The 25,567-nt window shown below is 33.8% G+C and overlaps 2 protein-coding genes across 2 annotated transcripts; both read right to left on the reverse strand.

Annotated features, from left to right (window-relative positions):
* Positions 1 to 2,237: 2,237 nt before the first annotated feature.
* LOC127793816 (NAC domain-containing protein 73) lies at positions 2,238 to 6,057 on the reverse strand. The gene is made up of 4 exons (XM_052324556.1): positions 5,912 to 6,057; positions 5,582 to 5,808; positions 5,239 to 5,434; positions 2,238 to 3,442 (listed from the first exon to the last, which is right to left on the reverse strand). Exons 2-4 carry the CDS (start codon positions 5,747 to 5,749, stop codon positions 2,805 to 2,807), a joined length of 1,002 nt encoding a protein of 333 aa, XP_052180516.1. The 5' UTR covers positions 5,750 to 5,808; positions 5,912 to 6,057; the 3' UTR covers positions 2,238 to 2,804.
* Positions 6,058 to 13,259: 7,202 nt separating this feature from the next.
* LOC127795829 (receptor-like protein kinase HSL1) lies at positions 13,260 to 17,441 on the reverse strand. The gene is made up of 3 exons (XM_052327743.1): positions 16,042 to 17,441; positions 14,313 to 15,953; positions 13,260 to 14,103 (listed from the first exon to the last, which is right to left on the reverse strand). The coding sequence occupies exons 1-3, from the start codon at positions 16,991 to 16,993 to the stop codon at positions 13,712 to 13,714; spliced, it is 2,985 nt and encodes a 994-aa protein (XP_052183703.1). The 5' UTR covers positions 16,994 to 17,441; the 3' UTR covers positions 13,260 to 13,711.
* Positions 17,442 to 25,567: the final 8,126 nt, after the last annotated feature.

The raw sequence follows: 25,567 nt of genomic DNA on the forward strand, positions 1-25,567 counted from the left end.
AAGCCTCTGGGTTTGATTCGTTGGCTATTAGTGAGAGAGAGAGCCTCTGGGTTGAGAGATAGAGTGAGGCACATAGAGAGATAGCTCGTATAGCGCGTACCCATACATCTTCTTTGATGACGTGATGGCATTGCCCTATTTTCTCCGACAACGACAGTACGTAGTGTCCCATCTTTGACTTTCTTTTTGTATTCTTTTTCTTTCCTTATATCAATATTCTTTTTGGATACGTTTGATTGAGAGATCAAAAAAATAGGATAAAATTTTAATTTTAATTTCTTAATTTTAAAAAAATTCACTTTTTGAATTAAAATAAAATTTAAATTTTATAAAAAAAATATTTAATAAAAAATTTTAAAATTTAAATAAAAAATAAATTCCATCTCCATCAAACGCACTCTTCGTGTAGATATAAAAGGTTGGATTTGCTGGCTGTTGGATTACTTGAGAGAGAGAGAGGGGGAGAGAGAAGTTAGGAGTGTTGCAGCAAAGTTGTGGAGAAAGGAGAGAGAAAAGATGAGAGAGAGTTTTAAGAAAGGGGTAGATTAGTCAATTAAAGTAATACGATCATTTTTTAAATATAAAAAAATGTTGGTGCCCAAATTTTATCAAATCTCAAAAAAATGTCAATGTGTAATGGACACCCACCCGATGGACCTCAAGCAAGTTATAAATTACATTTGAGCATCTTGCCAAGATGGGGCGGGCGGCTTCTCCCCGAGTTTAGGCTCTTAAGAGTACGTACGTCAAGAACGAAGAATATATATGTTACATGTATTATACAAGCTCATTCTCATTCACTGTTCTTAATTATTAGAAAGTTGTAACATTGAATTTCAAATGTTTTTTGAGAGAGCATCTTATGGTCTTTAAGATATGCCTAATTGGCATCGCTGTCATCTTTCCGCTTATAGAAAGATTATTCTTACAAGAATTTAGCTTTTGCAATTCTACACTCTCTTTCACGCTTGACTTTGGAATTTGGATGTGTACATAAAATTCTTATGATCCCTTCATTACTTCCTTGATATTAACTAAGGGTGCCTTTTATTATAAAGGTGGAATTTGAGTGAAAAAAAAATGAATTCCAAGGAATTGAATTGCAGGAAAAATGAATTTCTAAAAATTAGAAATTTAACCTATTTGATTGGTATAATTTTTTATCTAAAAAATGATGTTATTTTTCATCTTTTGGTGTTTGATTGATAATATTTTCTATAAAATTTGATCATTTTTCATCGAATTCAATGGTGAAAATGTATTGAAAAATATTAAATTTTGTATAGAAAAATTAAAATAATAATGTATTTTAAATTAATTAAATTATTTTCTCAAAGAAATAAAACTACAAATTTTTTTTTTTTTGTTTTCCAAAGAAATAATTTATATAGAATATTTTTTCTTTTTTCTTTTTATATATTTATATTTATTAATTATTAAAAATAAAAAATATAAATAATTTCCAAATCCTCCTCCACCGACATGCTCTTCTCCCTCTTCCACCCACCCCCTGCTTTCAATTGCCTAGAAAATTCCATCTCCTCCCCCTCCCCAAAGAATTTGATTTCCATGATTTGAAGGAAAATGCCCTCACGTGACCATTGCAAGGAAAATGATTTCCCTGGAAAAAAATGGCTATCAAACAATGCACAAGTTGGAAATTGGATGAAAAATTTGTCTTTTCCATGGAAAAAGTTGGCTATCAAACATGCCTTAAGTGATTTCATAGTCCTCAGAACATAGGTCGAGTAGTCGGACAAACGATATTTCGAATTCGTACCAGTAGATCGTGAGTTCGATTCTCATTCTGCGCAGTAAGACAAAATTTCACACTTGCAATTTTTTTTCTCTATCAAAATCGAGAGCACGAACAATTGGAGATGCACAAGGGCGATCATCCCAAGTGATTTCATAAAACTAACAATTAACTGGTTGGCAGTGAATCTATTCCATGTGGATATAGAAAAGTTACCTATTTCACAAAAATAAGAGATTAATAAACAAAAATGATAAATAAAAAAAAAAAGTATGGGTTCGATGCTTGTGGAGTCTGAAGATAATCATTTTTGTATAAATATATATATATATATATTCATAATAACTCATATCATTCTACAAATAATATTGAAAGAGATTGAATTTATTGAATTAAAAGTTGGAAGGGAACAAATTAATATATTGATACTAAAGATGAATATAATGGAGTTGGTAGCTACTAGAGAAATTCTGCAAGAATATTGATCTTACACATATTTCCACCATATCAGAGAATGTTGTAGGTCTTTAGAGTACATCAATGGGTGCAAGTCTTCACCACCTCGCTTCTATATATATATATAATCCTCCTTTAATTCCCTATAAGCTACCTACCAACTACTCATAATATACACTTACAGAAAAAAAAAAAAAAAAAAAACTACTACGCATAATATATAGTATAAAAACTATAGAACAGCGTCTCATGACTTGAAGCCCACAATAATATTCAACTCGATCGTCACCAAACAAAATGCATGGCTAGCTATGCAGTTACAACTTAAACAAAGCACCAACCTTATTTCCCCCCCTCCTCTACAATATTATCTTATTTTTTTATTAACTGTTACCTTCCACCACAAATTAAACCAGGCCCTGCATGCCTTATCATTTTTTATTTCCTTTTATTTCTGTATTTTTCAATTGATTAATTAAGATTACATCATATATATGGAACCTAGCGGGAGAGTGCCAGCTGGGGCTCGTGGGACTTATTAGGCTGTCAACCTACCTATAATACCACTAGGAGGCTATCGTTCCAGTGGTTTCTATTTCCTTTCGAGTACCTTTCCTTTGCTCCCATTGGAGAGTAGATGAATGAATGAAGAGCCATCACCTTGAAGAACCTGCAGATTGGGGAAGAGTTGAGCTGAGTTCACTCTACTTTGGCTTCCAATGTCATGATAGGAGATGTTCAATGAAGGATTAGTATAGTACTCGACGTAGGCTGTGTTCCCTGCTGCAGTTTGATCAAAATTATTAGTATTATTATTATTATTACTATTATTATTATTATTATCATTCCTTGATCTTTTCTTATCATCAATTGGAGTGCCTTTAAGGCCTGATGAGCTGCACTGCCTAGGCTGCGTTTGGTAGAACACCTTGGAAACCACTAATTCTCCATCTTTTTCTTCCTCATTGTCGCCGAGATGGTACTGGTGCATCACCCAGTTGGTTTTCTCAGGCTTCCTTTGCCGGCCATAGTTGGTGTAGAGAACCAGAATCTTCTTGAACCCTCTCACCGCCCGGCCAGCAACAACCGGCCTCGTCTTGCCTGTTTTGTGCCACCTTGTTTCGCCGCCATCGGCTTCCGTGAGAACCTTTCTCCGTTTCCTAGTTCCGGTTGTGTACGCCTTCGAAGGCCGGTGAAAGAAGTGGCGGATCATGCCATCTTTGCTTACACCTGCACCATGGAAGTGCCCCAATGAATATTTCATGTATCTTTTATATATTCTTTCTTTTTTATCCAATGTATTTTTTATATTTCGCATAAATCATGCAATATGAAATTAATGCCACGAAATTGAGAGATATTATTGTGGAAAAGATCACGTGATGGATAAAATTTAGTTCATTACTTGTGGGAAAGGAGTTTCGTGTAGCTTAAGTTTGACTGAAAACAATAAAAAACAATATATTAATTATGCCATGCCAGCCATTCTGGGAAATACCTATTACTGCGGTCTCTTACGACTTATCCAAGGACTCTTGGGATATTTTCTACATCATTTATGTACATTTTACATTATACAAGATACATAAATAATAAAAATACCTTTTATCTCATTGTGCCTCATCACCTTAGACGAGAATATTTTAAACATTAATATATTATTGTGTAGCTCAAAATGTACATAATGATATACTAATAATATTTTCTTATTTTTATTTTTGTGCTTTCCAAGAAAAATCTTACATAACTTGCGTCTCTTTTTTATTAGTTTTCAAGTAATTGTCTAAGGGTTGTAATTTCTGAGGAAAAATAAATCATGCACATAAATATATCATGATTACCGTTTGTAACAATATTTCTTAGGAAAAAAAAGAAAAGAAAATAATACTTCCATGGCCAACACAAGCAAGACCCAAGCAACACAAGGCTGTTGCTGGAGGCGGCCAAGGAAAGGAAAAGCAATTTTGCAATTGGGTGAGGTCATTTTCTTCATTTTCAATAACCCTTTCTTGCAAAGTAGCAAAACTATATATATATATATATATTGTATGACTATATCTAGATAGGGAGTAATGGAATTAGTAAGATGACGCAAGAATTTTGGTGAACACGTAAACAGGCACCAAGACCGCCAAACCCTCAAGTCGCAAAAAGCTTGAAGCACCAAGAGCTTCATCTTGCTGATTAATCAACTGAAATCTATATAGGGATGAACGAAATTTTATTTATACAACTCTTAGGCATAAAAATAAGCTTATAGGTTGTTTTCAGTAGATACTTATATACCTATCAATCAACTATCACATCTGATCTGTTCTATACTTAGTTTAAACTCTAATACCCATAAAGATTCAAGGATAAAAAATTTAATAATTATATTTTCAAACAAAAATCTTATATAATATTTCTTGATGATGATGGGACTCTCTTTTCCTCATTATCAGAAAATAAAAATCTATTACAGAGCCTCCTAATTACCAGCTTATTATTTATGGCAAAGCAAACTAAACTTCTTGTGATAGTCTAAGCATTTGTTTAGGTAGAATGCTTATTGGAAAGGGACTAAAAAGAAAGCAATTAATTAAAATTCAACTATCGCACCCAAATGTCACCCCTCTAATCCAAACATTTTAATCTAAAAAATCCAAAGAAAAGCACATTAAAATTAGAAATAGGACCACGTAACAGTTGCAAAAACATTTTATTTAATTATAGTTATATAAAAAAATTATAATTATTAGTAGAGTTAATCGGTGAGTTAAAAACTCAAATAGCTAACTCTAATAGAGAGACTTCTTATCCGATTCATTCAAATGATTAACTTGAACCCTCAATTGCCTGCTCATAACATAAGAAGAACGATAATTTGGTCGGAATAGTATTCCGACTGAACTTATATTTTAATGTTATTCTCTTACGTAAAAAGTTGTGTTCTTGCTATATGATACATCTAATTAACAAGTAGTAATGAATGCACACAAGATATAAGATTAAATTAATCAGTGATTGAAGAGGAGGAGGATGACCTGGTAGCTTCTCTGGGTGGGTGCAGCAAATCCCATTTTCGCCCTCGAGCGTAGGAATGAATTCGTCAATTAGAGGATGCAGCTTATTATTATGGGCATTCGACGAAACTTTGGCCTCTAAATGCTCTATGATTTCTTGGTCCGAAGGATCAAATTTTACTCCAGCAGGCAGCCCTGGCAAATCTTGAATTCCCGCCTGCATATAATATATATATTTATATATATAGATAACAGCAAATTAAATTTGAAGACTATATGTGTGGGAGAGTTTTAATTAAGAGGGGAGAAGAAGGAAACGTTGATGAAAAAAAAAGAATAAAGAAAAGAGATTGAAGAGGAGTACCTGATCAGGAACAGGAAGGTGGATGGTATGGCCGCATGAAGGGCAGGTTATGAGACGAGTTTGTTGGGATTTCCCATCTCTATGGTCTTTGGAAGATGAGGAGATTGAGATTAAAGCGACGGCTCTTTGATCTTCGGAGTCAGTAGTGCTGCTGCTGCACCATCTCATCTCTCTGCTTTTGCTCCTACGCCCATCCCAGAACGGGTTTCTCTCTCCTGATTCCTCCACTGCAGACCAACAACACGAAGAATACAAAAACAAAGAATTCTAAGGGATCAAAAGAAAATTAAAGAGCCAACAGCAATTAATAAATTCTCTCTTTAAAATCACGTTTTGAGGGTAATCTCGAAATCTTCTTCAACTTCGCGTTCTTGATGCTTCTTGGCGAGGAACTGAATAATTCTTATCCAAGTCTCCCAGAGATGAGAGAGAGAAAGAGAGAAGCAAGATATTGGAATTTTCTTATATCTTTTCAAACAACAGTAGGAAGAATTTATATCTTTCTTTCTTTTATCTGTGGGTATTTATGTATGTATTAAATTAAATAATGGGTTGCTTGGGGATCAAGTTTGGTCGGGTTTTGTTTGGGTGCGGCCATTCACATGTACATATCTACAAAAGAACAAATGCAGTTTTGCGGTACTTTTCATGGCTCTCTCTCTCTCTCTCTCTCTCTCTCTCTCTCTCTGTGATTCTGTATATATTTCTTCTAATATTAAACCTAGCTAGCTATCTAATTATTCTCAGAAGAAAGTTAATCAAAACTAAACACAGAAACAGTGAAGGGTAGAGTGGAGATGGGGCAACCTGCAGATTCTTTTAATTTGGGACATTTCACCTCTCTATGGTGTGTGTGTGTGAGAGAGAGAGAGAGAGAGAGAGAGAGAGACTAGGGTTTAGCTCCAGTGTCAACCTAGAGTGTACTTAAAGCCATACTTAAAACTATAAACATACGTATACATATACATACCAACAAACTGAAGTGATGGTAACAAATGGACGTTTTGTTTAATTTGTTACACCACCAACCATATGTGTATTTCTAGTAAAACCTATTTCATCTCACATCCTTCCATTGCCAATCAAGGAGTTTTTTATATCCTCCCTCTCCCACTCTCCTCCATATTTTTTACATTTCTATACATATACTCAAAGAATTTCATAATTTATCGACGAAAAAAAAAGTAGATGATGAGAGTAACGTATGTGATAATCTTATTTAATTTTGACCATATCTTATCTATTAACTATTAAGTGAAAGGGATCTTCGTATATATCTTAATCTCATACGAAGAATATTAAATGAGAGATAATTTTGTTCATGGCATTCTCAAAAGAAAAATATATTAATTAATTATATAATGAGAGATTTGGTGATTGGTTAGCCATAATATTTAAAAGGCCCATACATGCATGTTATTATTATTATTTCAGTGGAAAGAACAAGAAATATTAGTTAAAAAAAATAACTTCCCATTTTACTTAATGATGCATCTGATTAGTGTGTAATCATACACTCACATCACTTAAATTTTTTATATATATATAATGATTTAAGCAATAAATTCAAACTCCACCGCTCAACCCCTTGTTTGGGTTGGGTGATGGGGTCGGGTCTTTTTGACCCGTGGTGGTCAAATGCGACGACGTGGGTCATCCAAAGTGGGACAGGTGGGGGCCGTAGAGTGATTGAGATAGACGCAGGCGCAGAGGAGCGCTTTCCTCATGTGCGGTGGATAGATACATATAATAAATGATATTTTTGAAGGGTCCAAGTCATATAATAAAGCTTCTCAGAGAAGCCACGCAACTGAAAAGGAAAAGGAACCTTAGCCGCGAAGCTTCTTCTTTTCTTTTTTTTTTAATTTTTATTTTTTATTTTTTATTTTTGGGAGGGGGTGGCGGTTTCACTTTGGCGTATGGGCTAGGGTTTCGGCATACTGTCAATCGCTCTTAACGTCCCCCATTTGTCTACTATTCTTGAAAATAACAAGATTCTTTAATTTTCAAACTTTGATTTATCTAATAGTGAAAACAAGATATGAGACACACACACAAGCATTTACTGATATATATATATACATATATATATATGTGAATTGAGAAAAAAAATAATTATCCATTCATATATATAGGGATGACAATTGTAACCGAAACCGTGGGGAACCGAATCGATATTAAATCAATTAACTTGATTAAAAATCGTTTGATTGAATAATGATTTGGTTTTGGGAAAAAATCGACACTTTTTCAATGGGTATAATTTGGTTATGATTTTCACTAAATTCAAACCGAAATCGAATCTAATGTGTTGGTAACCGAACCAAACCGAATATACATATATATATAATAGATATTTATTTATTTAATATATTATATATACACATAATATAAATATTGACTAATGCATTTTTTTTACAAATATTTTAACTAATGCATTACAAATATATAAAATATTTAACATTTATAAAGTAATTAACAAATAAAAATAAAACTTAATCTTAAATTATTTTATTTTTATCAATTAAATAATTATATCCAAAAAATTTGAAGTTAATTTGTAACTTTATGCAAGAAGGATGTAAATTTATTAGAGCAACTCCAACGTTGGACATCAAATCCAGCGCTAATTTGATGTCCAATAGTGTTTTATACAAAATTTTTAACACTAAATTGGTGTTGTTGCCAATGTATAACATCAAATTGGTGTAAAAGAGAATCTTTAAAGAATATTTTATAAATAAATATTTAATAAATATAAATTAATTTATTTAACTTAGCATAATATAAGAATAGAAAGCATTTTATTTTTAAGTCATGTCATTATTTTTATTTTAAACTTTTTTTATTTTCATAATGTATTTTTAATTTAAGTTAATAGAAATGTTATTGCTTTTTATTATATTATTGAATTTTTGCATTAAGAATATTTTCTTACTATTAAGTAATTATTAAAATAAAAAACTTTTATATACATAAACAAAAATAGTTCATTTTATATCAATATGGTATCTATAAAATATATTAAATATTTTAAAATATATTCAATATTATACTCATTTTATAGATCTTAATAAAATATTTACATCGATATATATTTTTTATAACAATTTAATTTATATTTCTAATTATTAATCAAAATATACAAATATAATAAAAGTAATAAAGGATATAAAGGGAATAAGTTGTTTTGAAATTATACAAAAAGTGATAAAATTGAAAATAAAATAAAAAAAGAAATCTGATGTTGGTGAATAGTATAATGCCAAATTTGGTATTATACTATTCACTCAACACCAAATCTGATTATTGGAAATTGTGCCCAACACCAAAATAGTGTATTTGTTGGAGAGCTTTTCAGCTTCAAATTAAAATTGGCGTTGGAAATGGTGTATTCCTTACAGTTGATCTTAGAGTTTGTCTTTGTTTGTTATGAAGTTATCAAAAATTTTTATGAATGTTATTTGTAAGAGTTTGTCTTTGTTTGTTGGTTTGGATCAAACTAAAAAAACTATGGTTAAAATTAAAAGCGAATGATTTGGTTATGGTTTTTAATTTTTAAAATCAATAGATAATGGTTTGGTTTTGGTTTTAGTTTTAGTAGTTTATGTTTGGTTTGGTTATGATTTTAACAAAAATTAAAATCAAAGCAAACTTAATGCATAATTATAGTCGTGAATCTCGAAATTTGTAGTAATGACAGGTTTATTTTTTTAATTATATATATATTATTTATTGATAGTTGGCTTATAGTAGAATTAATTAATGGGTGTGCATATAATTTATTTATTTTTTTAGATTGTTATTTGTTCGAATTTAGAATCTAAATCTTTATTTTAGTTTATATTTGAAATTAATTAATGTCAAAATCATATTCCCAATTTACTTGTATAGGGTTTTAGCCCTAATGTGAAACTAAATTTAATAGATATTATAATATTAGTAAGCCCGTTAAGTGGTTTAGGTTAAATTGGGAAATAAAACTAGGTCTCGATCGTACGTGTGGCTTAGGTTAAATTTACATTTCTTATAATTTAATTAATTTTGCTAGAGTTTAATTCTCTTTCTTTTTTTCTTTTTCTTTTTTTTATACTGGGAATCCAATGACCATCCATTATTAAGTTTTCCTAATTAAACTCCTATGGTTTTGGGAGCTCTAACCAAGTTTGGTTCATTTTTGTTTATTTCAGAAAATATTATTCTATGCTAATCCCTTCTTCTAAATATGAAAGGATAAGATGAATGCACCCTCCCTCAAAAAAAGGTATAAATTTTGGCATGGAGGGAGGGTTGGGCCTGGGCTAGTGATTCACAAAGATGAGGCCTTCACAATTTAAGTGAGAGAATAGAAGAAGAAGCTTTTGCTTTGTGATGACAAATGAAAGGTGAGACAAGAGATTGAGCAGTGCCAGTGGAGTGTTTGCAATTAGATTACTACTAAGGGATTCAACTGAAATTGAATCGCACCCGGCAGTATTTCCATTTCTAAATTATGATAAGATTCTAAAACTTGACAGTAATTGCTATATGATTAATAAGGGAGTGTTTGTTAATCAAGATAAGAGGGAGAAAATGTCAAATATGGGAAGCATTCCAGATATTTAGTCTTTCCAACGTGTTTGTTAAGCTTATCTGATCACTTCCGAAAAAATTCTCATATGACCTCTTTTCTCCCCCTTTCAAGATAAATTTATCTGACTCTTTTAAAATAAACTTCAATTACTTATATACTCCTTATAGGATAGTTAATGCCATTTAATGTATTTTAAATATTTAAATTTATTTAAAAACTTATTTATTTAACTCTTATAATTAATATTATTTAATACATTTTAAAATTGTTATATGTTTTGACAATTTTTAAATTTTAAATGACATTATTCATTTCATTGATTTTTAAAATTTAAATTTCTCTCTATATATATTTTATTAACTAATATAATTCATTTTACCAATTTTTAAATTATCTAATTTAATTTTATATTTTATTACCTATTATGAAAATATGTTTTGGCCATTTTTAATTATCTAGGTGGAATTATTGTAATTCTAACAATAATTATTTCTACTTTTTAACTCTTTTTAAATTTATTTTTGAACATGAATTTAGAAAATAAAATATTATTTTTAATTTTAATTTTTATGACAATTCATATTAATCATAAAATACTATTTTAATTATAAATTTGGTAATAGGGATATTTTGATAAAAAAAAAAAAAACTCTTATCTTGGTACTTATCATATGCATTAACAAACACATAAAAAGAAAAAATACAATTATCAGTAAATTCTAAAAAATTTAACAAACACTCTGATAGAAATCTTAGAATGTTTTACAATGTTATCTTGATCATTCCATATCTTGATCTGTAATGCATTTCAAACTTATTTTGATACCTCTTATCTTACTCATTTTAACAAACGCCATCTAAACAAATACTACAATATTTCAATATGTACTAAAATATGGTCAATTTCTTTTTATTGTATAATAATGTTGAGAAATAAGAATAACAATTTGGATCTCAGCTTTAACATATTTCACACTAATTGTGTCGTAATTGGGACTTGAAATTCAAATTTAATTATGATTGAGAGTTCAAATTTAATCGTGATTAAGACTTTAAATTTGAGTGTGATTATTGGCTTTTGACACTGTTTAAAGTTATTTAATTTTGATAATGGCAACTTTGAAATATAAAATTCTATTATTAGGCTGAAATATTATATTTTCAAACAAAGATGTGAGTAATTTTGACACAGATTAATTTAGATGATGTGAGTATTCTTGATTTAAATGGATAAAAGTACATTGGTGAAATTGGAATCATTAATGTTAGTACAAGTGCTCTTGCTGTGATGAAAAGTAAAAGGCAATATAAAAGACTAGGTAATACTTCTATTACTACTTCTTTGTTAGATACTAATATCACTAAATTGTGACATGTGTTTTGTACATATAAGTGAAATGAATATGGTTGAATTAAGCAAAAAAGGGCTTCTAGATCAACAAAGTACTGGAGTTTTGTGATTATTACGTCTTTGGCAAACAAAAATGAGTTAGATTTATTAAAGATATTTACAATACAAAAAGGACATTAGACTATGTCCATTTTAATTTATGGACTCCCTCCAAAATACCCTCTTAAGGAGGTGTTAGATATATATTGACTTTCATTGATAACTTTTCTAGAAAAGTTTGATTATTCTTTTTAAAACAAAAAAAAAATGATGTTTTTACTATCTTTAAACATAGGAAGACTATTATTGAAAAATAAACTAATAGGTAGATAAAACATTTTAGCACAGATAATAATTTAGAATTTTTCTCAACTGAATTCAATGATTTCTAAAAAAAGTAAGTTTTAAGACATTTCATAGTTCCAAGTATGTCATATAAAAGTAGTATAGTTGAGTGGATAATCAAAACTTTAATAGAAAATGTACGTTGCATATTATCTAATTCTTATTTACCTAAATTATTTTGGACTGACATTGCAAACTTCGCATGTTTTTTGGTTAACTAGTCTTCTCTCACAACTATTGATAAGAAAACTCCAAAAAATGTACATCTAATACTTCTACAAATTATTCTGATTTAAAATGTTTTAGATATCCTACATTTGCATATGTTAATGATGAAAAATTGAAATCAAGATCTAAAAAGTGTCTTTCTTGATTATAAATTTAGTGTAAAGAGTTATAAGTTATGAGATCAAAAAATATTTAAAATTATAATTAGTAAAAATATTATATATATGATGAAATTGTCATGTTTGATGATTTGTCTTTAAAAGAATCTAACCTTACAAGTCAACAGAGATTTGACATTCAAATAGAGTTTGAAATTGATAATAATAGTACATCTAAATCCATGTTTTAGATTAAGTCAAGACCAAAAACAAAATATCGATCCATCACAATATTGTATTGTAAAAGTTAGACCCAAAAAAAATATCAAACCCTTTTAACAATATGATAAGACTAATCTTATTGTCTATACTTCGAGTGTGATTGAAGATATTTACTGCATTGAGTATTGTGTGGATTAATTGGTATTCTTCGGTGAGATTAGTTTTGCGTGATTTTATTAGAAGAAATAATTATGAATAATTATATATTTCAATTTTTTGTTAAAGTAAAGTTTGTTATAATGGTGATCCAAAATTTAAATTTAACTGTGATTGAGATACATTTAAAATTTATTTTCGTGACTCATCAAAATTTTTCTTTGTGGGTCATCTTCTGATTTGGATAAATTTATACAATTTATTTATTTTTTTTGTATATATTTATAAATAAATAGTAGATCTATAAATTAATATTCAATATCTTATAATCATTACAAAAATATCACTATTGTAGTAGTAATATTATCATATTGCAATTTTGTTCTTTTTATCCTTAATTTTTTTAATTTAAAATTCTCACATAAATTTATTTTTTGTTATTTATGTGTTTGACGGTTTCATCGTAATTTATTTTCAATTCTAAATTCTTAAAGAGATTGAATTAACACCATGTATAATAAGTTGAGTAATTTATTATGAAGGAATATTTTGAGTAGTTATGATTTATTATAAAATAATTCATACTGAGAAGTCAAAATTGCCGCCAGAAATAGAATACAAAAAAGAAAACCAAAGAAACGTGTATAAAAATAGCAACGAATTCTAAAGAGAGAGCAAGAGAAATTAATCCTTATATTTTGTACGGAACAGGAGGAACATAATAATATATAGTTACAGAATTAGGAGCAGAGGAAGATGGTGGATTTTAAAGAGGCAGACGAGTACAGGAGATCCCAGTGTTCATGGGAAGTTTTGATATTTCACAATGCAGAAGAAGCCTCTTAACTCTGAGAAGAAATGATCAACCAACATCCATAAAGAAACTTCAAATTATATATATATATATATATATAGCTACCTAGCTGATGGATGGCAACCTAAACTTGCTTTTAAAGCAGCCTAAGCCCTAAGCAAATCCCATGATTCCCATCTCCATGCATGCCATGGCAATTTTCTTCTTCAATTTTCGCGCCACCACCCAAACACACGCAAAAGGAGGAATTGAGAAGCTACCTTTAAAAACAAGCACAATTCCTTTTCCTTCCCTTGAGATTTTCTCAGGCGACGTTTCCTTGGTCGGAGGCGTCTTCATAGTAGTAGGGTGTCAGTTTGCCGCCGTCTCTGGCAAGCATGGCTGGGTTTTTGGCACCCGCTTCTTGCAGCATCTTCACCACCCTTCTCATGGAGGGCCGGTTGATGGGGAGCGGGCTGGTGCAGAGCAGCCCGATGCTCAGGACTCTGCACATCTCTTCCTTGAAGCCCGGAACGAGCTTTGGGTCCAGTACGTGGTCCACGCCTTTCTGGTCCACTGTGGTGCACACCCACTTGACCAAATCCTTTTCCCCGAACTCTGGATCAATTGGGAGCCTCCCTGTGACCAGCTCCAGAATGACCACCCCGAAGCTGTATATGTCGCTCTTCTCATTCACTCTCAGCGTGTAAGCGTATTCTGCACCATCAAGAAGACGATGATTCATGTTAGGCTAAAACAGGAAAAACTAGGCATAATTTTGAAGAAACCAGACAAAATAGAAGCCGTGATCAATAATAGCCAGCTAACAAACTAATTTCCAAGCAAGCATAAAAAGGACTCAAGACTCTCAAAAAGTACTCAATCAACATTTGCAAGAGCAGAAATGAAAGGAAGAGTATACTAACCGGGTGCGATGTAGCCACAAGAACCGGCGATAACAGACATGGATTTGATCCCCTTTCCGATGGCATCGACCACTTTGGCTACCCCGAAGTCTGCCACCCGAGCACCAAAATCCCCGTCCAACAAGATATTGTTCGACTTCACATCCCTATGCACAATCGGGGGAACACAATCGTGATGTAAATAGGAGAGACCTTCAGCTGCATCCATGGCGATCTTATACCTCGTAGGCCAATCCAACAGGCCACTCTTGTTGCTATGAAGAAAATCGCCCAAACTCCCATTAGGCATGTACTCGTAGACCAGAAGCTTACAGTCCCCGCTCGTACAGCAACACCAGAGCTTGACAATGTTCTTGTGCCTAATCTTCCCCAGTGTATCCACCTCTGCTTCAAACCCGTCATCCTGAATCTGACCCTTCTCGAAACCATCGCTCTCTTCCACCATTTTCGACCCTCCCCATAGCTTTTTCACAGCTACAGTCTCTCCATTGCTAAGAACAGCCTTGTAAACCTTCCCAGATGACCCGCTGCCAATCAGATTATCTTCACCAAGACAATCCAGGATCTCGTATTCGCTGAAACCCAGTTTGTGAAACGACATCGATGACCATTTTGGTTTGTCAAAACCTCTCTTTCCTTTCTTGAAGTTCCGGTACTTCCAGTAGAACCAAGCAACGCCCGCCATAAACACAAATCCTGCAAGCGTGAACATCGAAAGAAGCATCCAAACATAGTCCAAATGCTTATCTCCGCTTCTGCCATCACACAAACCAGCCATGTCGGCACACAAACCCGGATTACCCAGAAAACTGTCCTTATAAATGTCCTTAGCATACAAAGGAGGAATTCCACCAGAGAGGCGATTTTTTGACAAATTCAGCTGATTGAGCTTCAAATTCTGCAACCCAAGTGGGATTTTCCCGGAAAGTTTGTTTCCAGAGAGATCAAGGTAATTAAGCACGGGCAAACTTCCAATTTCCTCTGGAATATTTCCACGGAAGTCATTATCAGCTAGATTTAGCTCACTGAGCTTCTTCCAAGAATGCACTCCACTTGGAAGTTCACCGGTTAAGCCATTAGTATGAAGATCAAGCCTCCCAAGCTGTCCAAGATTCACCATACTTTCCGGCAACCGCCCGGTAAACCGGTTGTCGCTTCCGCTGAAGTCTATCAACTTCTCCAACCATCCAATCTCCTCTGGTATATCGCCGGAAAATTTGTTCTTTGATATTATCAAAGCCGACAAATTTGAGGCTCCGGCGATTGTCTTTCCAATTTCGCCGGAAAATGAATTGCTTGTCAGCTCAAGCAAGTAAACATACGGCAGCCCCCAAAACCTCGCTGGAACTTCGCCGGACAGGTTATTGTTTCCCAAGCGGACTCGCCTCAGGCTCCGGCATTCCCCCAAATTGGCCGGAATTTCACCCGAAAGAGAGTTGTCTATCATCAGAAGCTCTTCTAAAAAGCCTTTTTGGCACAAACTCGCCGGTATATCGCCGGAGAAGTGGTTTCCCGACACATCAATCCATAATAACGGCGAATTCTTTCCAAGATCTCTCGGCAGCTCTCCGGTGAGCCGATTACTAAACAATCTTAGCTCGTACAGATTCGGCGATTTCGCAATACTTTCCGGCAACTTACCTATTAGAAGAAACATGAGACTCAAAACAATGAATATTGTATTGCTTGAATAAATTGTAGAGAGATTTGAATATAATCTTAACATTACCTTCGAAATGATTCTCGTATAGGTTGAACGATTCGAGTGGCAACGAGCACAACTGGTCGGGAATCGTCCCAGTCAACTCGTTCATCGACGCGTCGAACAATCGCAATGCGGTCATGTTGGACCACCCCGTCGCCGGCAACTCGCCTGTTATCGAGTTGTTATACAGTTCTATTTGGACGACGCTGGACAACTCAGTGAGCCAGCTCGGAATCGGGCCATTCAGGTTGTTGATAGCCAAGTCTAAGTCGGTGAGTCTTTTGAGCCGACCCAGCGAGTCAGGAATCCGACCTACCAATTTACAGTCGGTGAGCCACAAGATCTCGAGATTCGTCAGGTTGCCGAGCTCCGGTGGGATCCGACTCGGGGAAAACGGGTTGTATGACAGGTTTAGCTCTCTGAGAGACGACACGTTCCCTAGAAACGCAGGCATTGGGCCGTCGAGGAGGTTCTCGACCAGAGAGAGCGCTTCGAGACGCCGGAATCTCCCGAAGCTCGCCGGAATGTGGCCAGACAGGTTGTTGCCCGTCAAATCGAGGTGCCTGAGATCCGGTAGCTCAGCCAGGGAGCTCGGGAGCTCGCCGGCGAGGAAGTTCTGTGCGAGATTGAGATGTTTGAGACTCCGGCAGGCCGAGATTTCCTCCGGCAGAGTGGAGTTGACAGAGTTGTTGTAGATAGAGAGGAAACTGAGGCTCCGCAGGCGGCAGAGGACCGGCGGGAAGTGGCCAGCGATGTTGGCGGAGGGAAGATTGACGGAGATGACGGAGTTAGTAGCCGAGTCGCAGGTGATCCCATACCAGCCACAGGGATTATCGTCGCCGACGTTCCAGTTTGAGAAGACGCCGTCAGGGTCATCAAAGCCGAGCTTGAACTCCTGAAGATGGAGGCCTTCTTGGTTCAGAGAATGAGCCAGAGAGGGGAAGTGGGTACAGAGAAGCAGGATCAAGAGAAGCATTATTGGTGCGAGATTAGGCAAAAGAGAGCCAAAATTATCGAATCGGTTTCGCTCCGTGAATGAATTCCCAAGCGTCAAGGAACAGCGGTCAGATCACACATTTTGATACTGTGTGGGGAGAGTGAGTGAGTGAGTGGGCATTGTTGTTATTGGAAGCAGCAGCAGTGAAAAAGCATTGTATTTGTCTATACTCAGAGAGAGAGAGAGAGAGAGGGCGGGGGGGTTGAAATTGTTCATGTTTGGTATTGAACGGGGGATCGACAAAATAGTGAGGTCACGGACAAGATTGGTTATCTGGCTACTGGCTGCTGGCTAGGTTTGGGTGAGGCTCCGGCTTCGGCTTCTTCGCATTTACTTGCTGATCAAAAGATGAAATTTTTGTTCCCGCTTTATTCTTCCCTCCCTCCCTGAGAACTGCAATCATTCAGTGCAACAGTGACTCAAAAAGTGTGAAGGAACTAAGAACGAGCCTTAGGAAGCTTGTCTCCTTTCTTTTTTTTTTTTTTAATATCTAAGTGTTCGGAATTCATCTATCTAATCTTAATTGATCTTTTCCCAATTCGATCTCTAAACAAATCGGATGCGATTACAAATTTATACATTTCTAAACGAATATATAATTAGTTTCACTAAATGACACATTTTTATTTCTATCAAAAATTAATCCCTTACTATTCCTTCTTTAATATTATTATTATTATCAACATTAACAACTAAACCACCCCCACCCAAAAGAGTAAATTGATTATAGAAGCCAAAAATGCCAAATACAGTAAAACATTTATACAAGCAGCAAGTGTGGTTGTGGTTGAATTTTGCTTTCTAATTTAAAAACCTCTTAACAAACATATGTCATGTCTTCTTCTATCTCTGTCACTTTGCTTCTTCCATTATTGTCAGTCACCATCATATGCGCCAACCCTCTTTAACACTAAATCACACCATTTTAATTTTTTTATTTTTATTTCAATATCAATATTATTATGTATAATAGTATTTTTAAATATAAAATTCATTAAATCTAATACCATATTTAATCTGTTTTTCTAAAAAACTTCTTAGAATCTTCTTCTTAAAAATGCTTAAACCCTTGGCAAAATACTATCATGCTTAAAGATGAATTGAAAATTTCAAAAATTACAAAGGCTACCCTACCATTAGAGCTCAAGATGAATTGAAAATTTTACCCTTATTTTCTCTATCATCCCTCTCTCACAAATATATATTTTCTAATTAAACATTTTTTTTCTCATTACAAAAGTATTTTTATAAAAATTGCAAAAAAAACATATTTTCCAATAACAAAAAAAATATAATTTCAATAGAAAATATATAATTAAATTACTATAAGAATAAATGAGTAACATGAAAAATATACTTAGGTTACAAAAAAAAAAAAAAAACATTTCTACATGCTTATATATAAATTAAATATATATGATATTTTCAAAAATATTTTTAGTTTATAATTAATTTAAATTATAAAAAAAATAAAAAAAATACTAAACTAGATGTCGATGCAGCCAGTCTCACTAAATGAAACATCTAGAGAGAAAAAGGAAGAGGTAGCTATGATGCCAATAATGGTTGTGATTGCCATGGTGACCCATCATCAACTATGGATTACAGTTAAAATGAGAAAGAAATAAGGATAAAAAAATAAATTGAAGATAGATGGTGGGTTTCTATGTTGCACAAAAATATCTCATATGAGCCGTTTTTTCGTTTTAGAAACGTTTTTTATTCTCGTTTCGAACCCTATTTATACTTATTTTTTTTAGAAGAATGTTCGTTTCTACGTTTCCGTTTCCTATCGAAAATGTTTCTCATTTCTGTTTCTCGTGCAATATAGGTGGGTTTAGGGTTTAAGTGAGTGGATAAAAGATAGGTTTTAAAAATAGAAAGATATTTTGATTATTTTAAAATATTTAAAAAATGTGAACTAATCACCAAGGTTAAAATGCAACATAGTGTTAAAATATAAGGTTATATTTTACCTCTATTTATGATTATAATTTTATAATAAGATATAATTCTACATCTATAGTTAACTCTTTTTCAAGATAGATTGTTGATACAAAGGAAAAGGACTAATTTTTGAAACATGAACAAGATTTTATTGGTCACTTCTTCCATGGACATCTAAATATTTTATATAATATAAAAATATATGAATAATGTATTATATAACATAACAAGTTTCTAATAGTTTATTTTTATGTTATATTAAGTTTAATCACAATTTTGAAATTGACGACATTGGTTCCACTTGTTGGTGGAAGAGAAATTAAACTATCTATACATAATTCTAATTCTAGTTTCTTGACGGTTCAATTTTAATTTTTAACAGTTTTGATTCTAGTTGAAATCGATTTAATAAAAAAAAATAACTATTTTATATAAATCAAGTTATATACATATTCTTTTGAAGTTTAAAGGAATCAAAATCCACATAATTCACTTATCATTTAAATTTGTAACTCTCTTATGTTAATCCAAATTATTTTTGAAAGTACATGTTATTGTATATTGTATTACATATTTTATATTTATTTAATTTATTTTTTAGTCATTAGAATTGATTCTAGATCTTTATTTTTGGGAGCCAAAATTGAACTCTTCCATTTCGATTTCGATTTTTAAATTGAAATTAAAAAGATAATTTCAATTCAATTTCTAAAAGAATGATTTTCGTTCAATTTATAATTTGAACTGAAGCGTGATCAATAGGGGTATACAATCGATTATAACCGAACCGAACCGTCCAAAAATTACTAACCGACCAACATATAAAAATCGAACTGAACCGACTAACCCTTCTAACCAAAATCGAACTAACCGAAACCTAAATTATCGTAACCGAACTGAACCGAAAACCGAACTAACCTAGATACCAAAGAAAAGAGATCGAACATCTGTTGATGCCGGCCACCTGGTCGACCGGTGATTCATATATCCAAAAATAAGTTTGATAGGACGGTTGATTTTTTTGTAGATCTAAAAATTAATTCAATAGTTAAAAAACTCAAACACGTTTTTGGAAAAATAGAAGTTGCCGAAAACTTACCGAAGGGCGAGCACGGTGGTGCAAATCGAATGAGAGTGAGATGCACTCGTCGTAGGCGTTGAAGTCGGCATTGCTGTGTCTGAGATCCAAGTTAGCGTCGGAGGTAAAGAGGAAGCATCGCATTAACGTTGACGACGGCATCGGAGAGAGCGATGGTGCCGCCGTGCAAGAGAGTCGAAGACGATGGGGGCAAGCAAACGAAAGGACTAAGGATCAGTTCAATCCTTCAGCTTTTTGGGTCTTCTTTCTTGTATTCTCTCTGATCTACGAAATACAAAGCCTCGAAAAGCAAGAGGCTTCGTCTTCACCATCGGCGACGAATGGTAGAGGAAGAGAGAATGAACAAACCGGCAAGCGGCTAGATCTGGGATGAAAATGAAATGGTGAGGGAGAGAGAGAAAGAGAATGACAAAGAGAAAATGAGGCAGTACAGAAAGACATGGGGTGTAACACCCGAGAATAATTTTGAGGATAAAAATGATATTTGATAAAGGGCATAATTGGAATTTTGGGAAAAATAAGACTATAGGGCACACTAACACAGCTTTGGACGACCGAATTAATCAAGGGAGTACCTCGGACCCTAGATAGCCAAGGAAAATGATATAGTATCGACGAGAAATTAAAATTATAATTTTTAGTGATGAAAGAAATGAGATCGGGAACAATTTTCGGTACAGCAAAAATACAGCTGCCAATTAGGTCATATTACCGAATTGCTGTAAACGACATCCAAAAAGTCAACGGAGAGTGTCAAGGACTAGTATTCGATGTATAGAACAACCCTTAAGTGGTTTCAGGTTGAATCGATTGGATTTAAGGTCAAATAAATCAGTCGGGCCTAAGTGTAATTTTCTAAAAATAACCTGAGGGAGGTCTAAACGGTAATTTTTTGAAAGTTTCAAGGGAGAAATGAGAAATACTAATCTTGAGGGTCTTAGTGAGAGTGTTAGAAAGATCAGGGGCTTGAGGATAAGGACCAAAATGCAAAACAAAATTTCATGGGGGCCTAACTGTAATTTTCAGAAATTTCGCACGTACATGGCAGATTTGGCCGAGATTTTGGCCTGATTTTCCGACGATTTGGGCAGCCTAGGGTCGTCAGGGAGTGGCCTAAGGTGGTCTAGGAAGCGTGGGGAAGAAGCCTTGGCCGGAGATCAGCCACGTGGGGGCGGATTTTGGCTATAAATAGCCAAGGGTTTCGGCCGAGAAGGAAGCACCAAATCGAGCTCGTTTTTGAACGATTTTTGGAGCTTTGATAGAGGGCTTTTGGTCTCTAGGAGTCAAAGATCATTTTGGAATCGATTTGAGGCGTTTTGGAGTAGGTTTGAGGGTGTTTCGAAGGTGGCCGGAAAAGCCCTAGGCGGACTGCCACCGAGACCTGCAACTCGAGTTTTAAAGCACTTTCTGGCGTCCTTTCGGCTTGAAACCGGTGGGGCTAGGATCGACTCTTCATGGGCTTTCAGGCGGTACCCGTTTCGTGGTGATCGGAGCAACCACCGGCGGCCGGCTCAAGGTTGAAGAAGGTGGAGCGTGACTGCCACGCGCCAGCCCAAACCAGTCAGCCACGTGCCCGCGCGTGAGGGCGCGTGAGACCTCAGGTAATTTTGATTTTTTTATTATTTTAATAAAATTAAATTATGAATTATGATGCAATAAAATTTGGAAAAATGTTGGAGAAAATGGTCATTTTGTAATTTTCAAAATAAATAAGACTTATAAAAATAGGAAGAGGAATTAGAAAATCCTTAGAAAATTTTGGGAGTTAGGAATTAATTATTTATGAATTGTTATGAACAGAAATCAAGGAAAAATCTTGAGTAGGCATTTATTAGAATTTTTGAGGAGAAATATAAAGAAAATAGGAAGAAATTATGAAAAAATTGGAAAAATAGATATTGATATGATTTTGAACAAATGTGATGACTAGGGTATCGTAAAAGCCCGAGGTTAAAGTATAAGAGCGTCGGGCACGAGAATCGAGGCTAGGCACACAAACCGAGACAGGCACGCAAATCGAGGCAACTCGCGCTCTTCAAGAAAGTTGAATTACAAAGTGAGTGTTCGCCCCCAGCTTTGTTTGACTTGTGAGTGGTTCTACCCGAAAAGATTTTAAGTGACATGTGAATGGTTTACTATGAATGTTCATCCCTATGGCTTGGTTTATTATGGTTGTCCAAACAATTATTTACACATGCATTGAATTTCATACGATAAATTGCATACATTGAGATGTTGATTTTATGCATGTTATGATTTTCGGCATTGGCTTGTTTTGTGTCGTCCATGCGGGACGTTGGTTGGTAACTTGTAACGTAGCCCAGAGTGACAGCACTCAGGATGCGTACCTAGGATTAGTGCTAGGTGACCCACTTGAGACGGGGCTGAGACGGACTTCACCCTATGGGACCCAAGTGGCGGGGCTGAGAGTGGACACCACCCCGGTTGTTGGCTCAATTGGCGGGGCTGCAAGTGGACATCACCCCAGGTTCCTTTGAGCAATAGCATTAATGTCGAGGTGACGTCGATTCCGAGGATAGTGCTAATGTGACACTCTTGGGGCTAGGGTTGCGTTGGGTTTTAGATTGCTTTTGAGTTGGAGCGTAAAGCCTAACAATGACAATGGGGTGATTCCCGGGTTCATATGTCGAGGTTGTCCCTCCTAAGCAGGATTGTTTTGCCAATGGGCCGAAGTGGTTGTGTCGCCTTTAGAGAGATTGCATTTTCCCCGGTTAGGGTTAAGTACTATGTGGGATTCTCTTAGGCTGGTGCATGTCGGGATTTATCGATTTTGTATATGATCTTTCATATCTGTATGAAAACGTTTTTGAACTCTCACTTAGATGATTCAGCATCTAATTTGGACTATGTCCCTGGAATATTCAAACGTTCCAGGTGAAAGCAGTGGCGCCAAGGGAAAGAATATCATCGAGATGTAGCGGTTATGTGTAGTTTTCGTAGGTTTTGTCCATGATTACGATGTTCAGAGGTTATGTAATATTTTGATATTTTCATGTGAAACATCGATTTAGTTATTGTAAAGGAATTGTCGATTATATATCATTGAGGTTTCGATCTTGCTTTCGCTGATGTGATTGTTGATACTTGTATTAGTTTATTTATTATTAAATTTTGATATGCTAAGGAGGTACGATCGAGATTGACGGGAAATGATTATGATGAAGGTATATGTATTGAGAAACTTTTGTTGTGTGTTTGATGTTGAAAAAAAAAAAAATCCCGAAATCTCGAGGTAATGCACGTTGTGGGAAAACGGGGCGTTACATGGGGGGTTGCGCTCGTGTGACGGGGGGGTTCACGGTTCGGGTCCCGTCAGGGGAGGGTTATTCCATGATTCGGTTTGGTTTTTCGTTATTTTTATCAAAATAATCGAACCGAATTGAATAACTAATATTTTGCTAAATAAATGACCAAAATTGAATTGATCGTTATGGCTAACTGAACCAAATCAGTCGATTCGATTTGATTAAATCGATTTACTTGATTTTTTGCACACCCCTAGCAATCAGACTTAACTATTATATAAAATATCATATATTATATAAAAAAGAAAGATCAAAGAGACAAATATATCATGAATTTTACGTCAATTTTTATTTTTATCTTGATTTGATCTTTACTTCAATTTAATTATTAAATTTTTATTTTAATTTTATCTTCGATTGTGCTCAATCTTACATAGTAAGTGATGTGACAAATAATTAAAAGAACGATTTTCGTTCAATTTATAATTTGAACTGAAGAGCGGTCACACCTAACTGTTATATAAAATATCATGTGCTATATAAAAAAAAATACCAGACTATCAAATACCTTTTATTGTACGAACAAATTAAGTTTTAAGGGTAACAAGAAGGAGAGGACGGCCACCGGCCAGCGCTGCCAAAGCCAAAGGTACCCACCGCCAGCTTGACAGGCGACAGCTTTCGACTGTCATATATTGTATTATTATTATTATTATTATAAAAAATACACGTATGTAATGTATGGATGGGCCCCAGAAGATGTCTGTCCCACACCTGGAACTGCCGCCATGCCTTTAATTGCAGCACTAAATTCCATTCACCATGTCGCGTTGTCCTTCGCCACAGCGGATTCAGCCGACAGTCGCTTTTTCTTGAAGTCCATTTTCCAAATTTAATATTTATTTTAAAATTTTCATGAGTTCAAAAGGAAATTTAAAATTTTATATAAAAATCTCGTTCTAAAATATTGTCCCTTGACAATTATAATTTAATTCGTATTTTTTAAATAAATCTTAATTGATGTCGATTCTTAATTTCTATTTTAGGTAATAGATTTCAACATTTATAAACATATATTGTTTAAAAATGACTCTTAATTTCTTATAATTTATAGTTTTTGTCCAAACACCTCATTTAAAAATATTTTTTAAATCTTTGTTGTTTAAAAATACCTCTAAAACTCCTTGTAACTTAGATTGTTTACATCAATGACTCCTCCAAATATATTTTTAATAATAATTTTAAACCACGAGCCATCTTTATACCAACAATGCAAATTATATAGGTTTAAATGAAATTTATCTTTTTTTTAAAATACATAACAAATAATAGTTGAATATATTGTGTAACAAGAGAAACACGACCCGTCAATCCACCACCTTCAAACAATTGCTAATTAGAAAGACAATCAATGATCACCTATTTATTACATAAATTCTAACTCCAACTCTAATTATATAAATTTTAACTTATGAGTTTGGATCAATCCACTGTCTTACTAAATAAAATAAAAATATTATTTAAATATATTAATTTAATATTTACTATTATGTGACATATTAATATAAGTGTATAAAATATTAATAAAAATATTAAATTTAATTGTTAAAATAATTTTTTTTCTTAATAAAATTCAGAATTGTGCTTAATAGATAATAGATAATAGAATTGTGATTAAAAGAAAAATAAGATAATAGATTTGACAGATGACAGACGGAGGCTTAATTCATTGTGTGGGGGTGGGCAATTATATGGGCTTGGCTTTGCGGCTGCGTCGGCTTAATCCATTGTTTCTTTTCCTTTACTTTTACAAGTCATCACTGCTTCTTGTCTTTTTGCCCTTACCCTCACAGCCACTCTTTCCGTCATTTTCTGAATTTCCTTACAGAGAATAAGAAATCAGGTTTTCAACTATTTATTTTTTATTTTTTTAATTAATATTAAAAAATAGAATATTTTCTCGTGTGGCGTGAAAATATTGTATCATTCCCACAGAATCAACAATGGATTAATGATGAAGATGAAATGACGTTCCTCTGCAGGTGATAAATATTTCATGCACCATGCATGCATGCAATGCTTTCCATACATGTTGCCAAAGCCCAAAAGTTGTTCATGCTTCAGATGAAATGGGCCATGCCCCTTTTGTGTGAAATTCCAATTTTATCTGTTGGTTTTGTTTGGATTTAATATTAGAAGTCAGCAGCAAAGGAGTTAAATTGATAATAATAATTTACTCTT

Source organism: Diospyros lotus, chromosome 2 (assembly GCF_014633365.1).
Source record: "Diospyros lotus cultivar Yz01 chromosome 2, ASM1463336v1, whole genome shotgun sequence".
Taxonomy (NCBI): domain Eukaryota; kingdom Viridiplantae; phylum Streptophyta; class Magnoliopsida; order Ericales; family Ebenaceae; genus Diospyros; species Diospyros lotus.

Excerpts from the sequence above, each read along its gene's own strand:
- LOC127795829 (XM_052327743.1), bottom strand. The coding sequence starts at position 16,993 with ATGCTTCTCTTGATCCTGCTTCTCTGTACCCACTTCCCCTCTCTGGCT. Across the intron at positions 15,954-16,041 it reads ATACGAGAATCATTTCGAAG|GTAAGTTGCCGGAAAGTATT; the intron begins GTAATGTTAAGA and ends TTCTTCTAATAG. Across the intron at positions 14,104-14,312 it reads TTGTGGCTACATCGCACCCG|AATACGCTTACACGCTGAGA; the intron begins GTTAGTATACTC and ends TTGATGGTGCAG.
- LOC127793816 (XM_052324556.1), bottom strand. The coding sequence starts at position 5,749 with ATGAGATGGTGCAGCAGCAGCACTACTGACTCCGAAGATCAAAGAGCC. Across the intron at positions 5,435-5,581 it reads ACCTTCCTGTTCCTGATCAG|GCGGGAATTCAAGATTTGCC; the intron begins GTACTCCTCTTC and ends TATTATATGCAG. Across the intron at positions 3,443-5,238 it reads CCACCCAGAGAAGCTACCAG|GTGTAAGCAAAGATGGCATG; the intron begins GTCATCCTCCTC and ends TCCATGGTGCAG.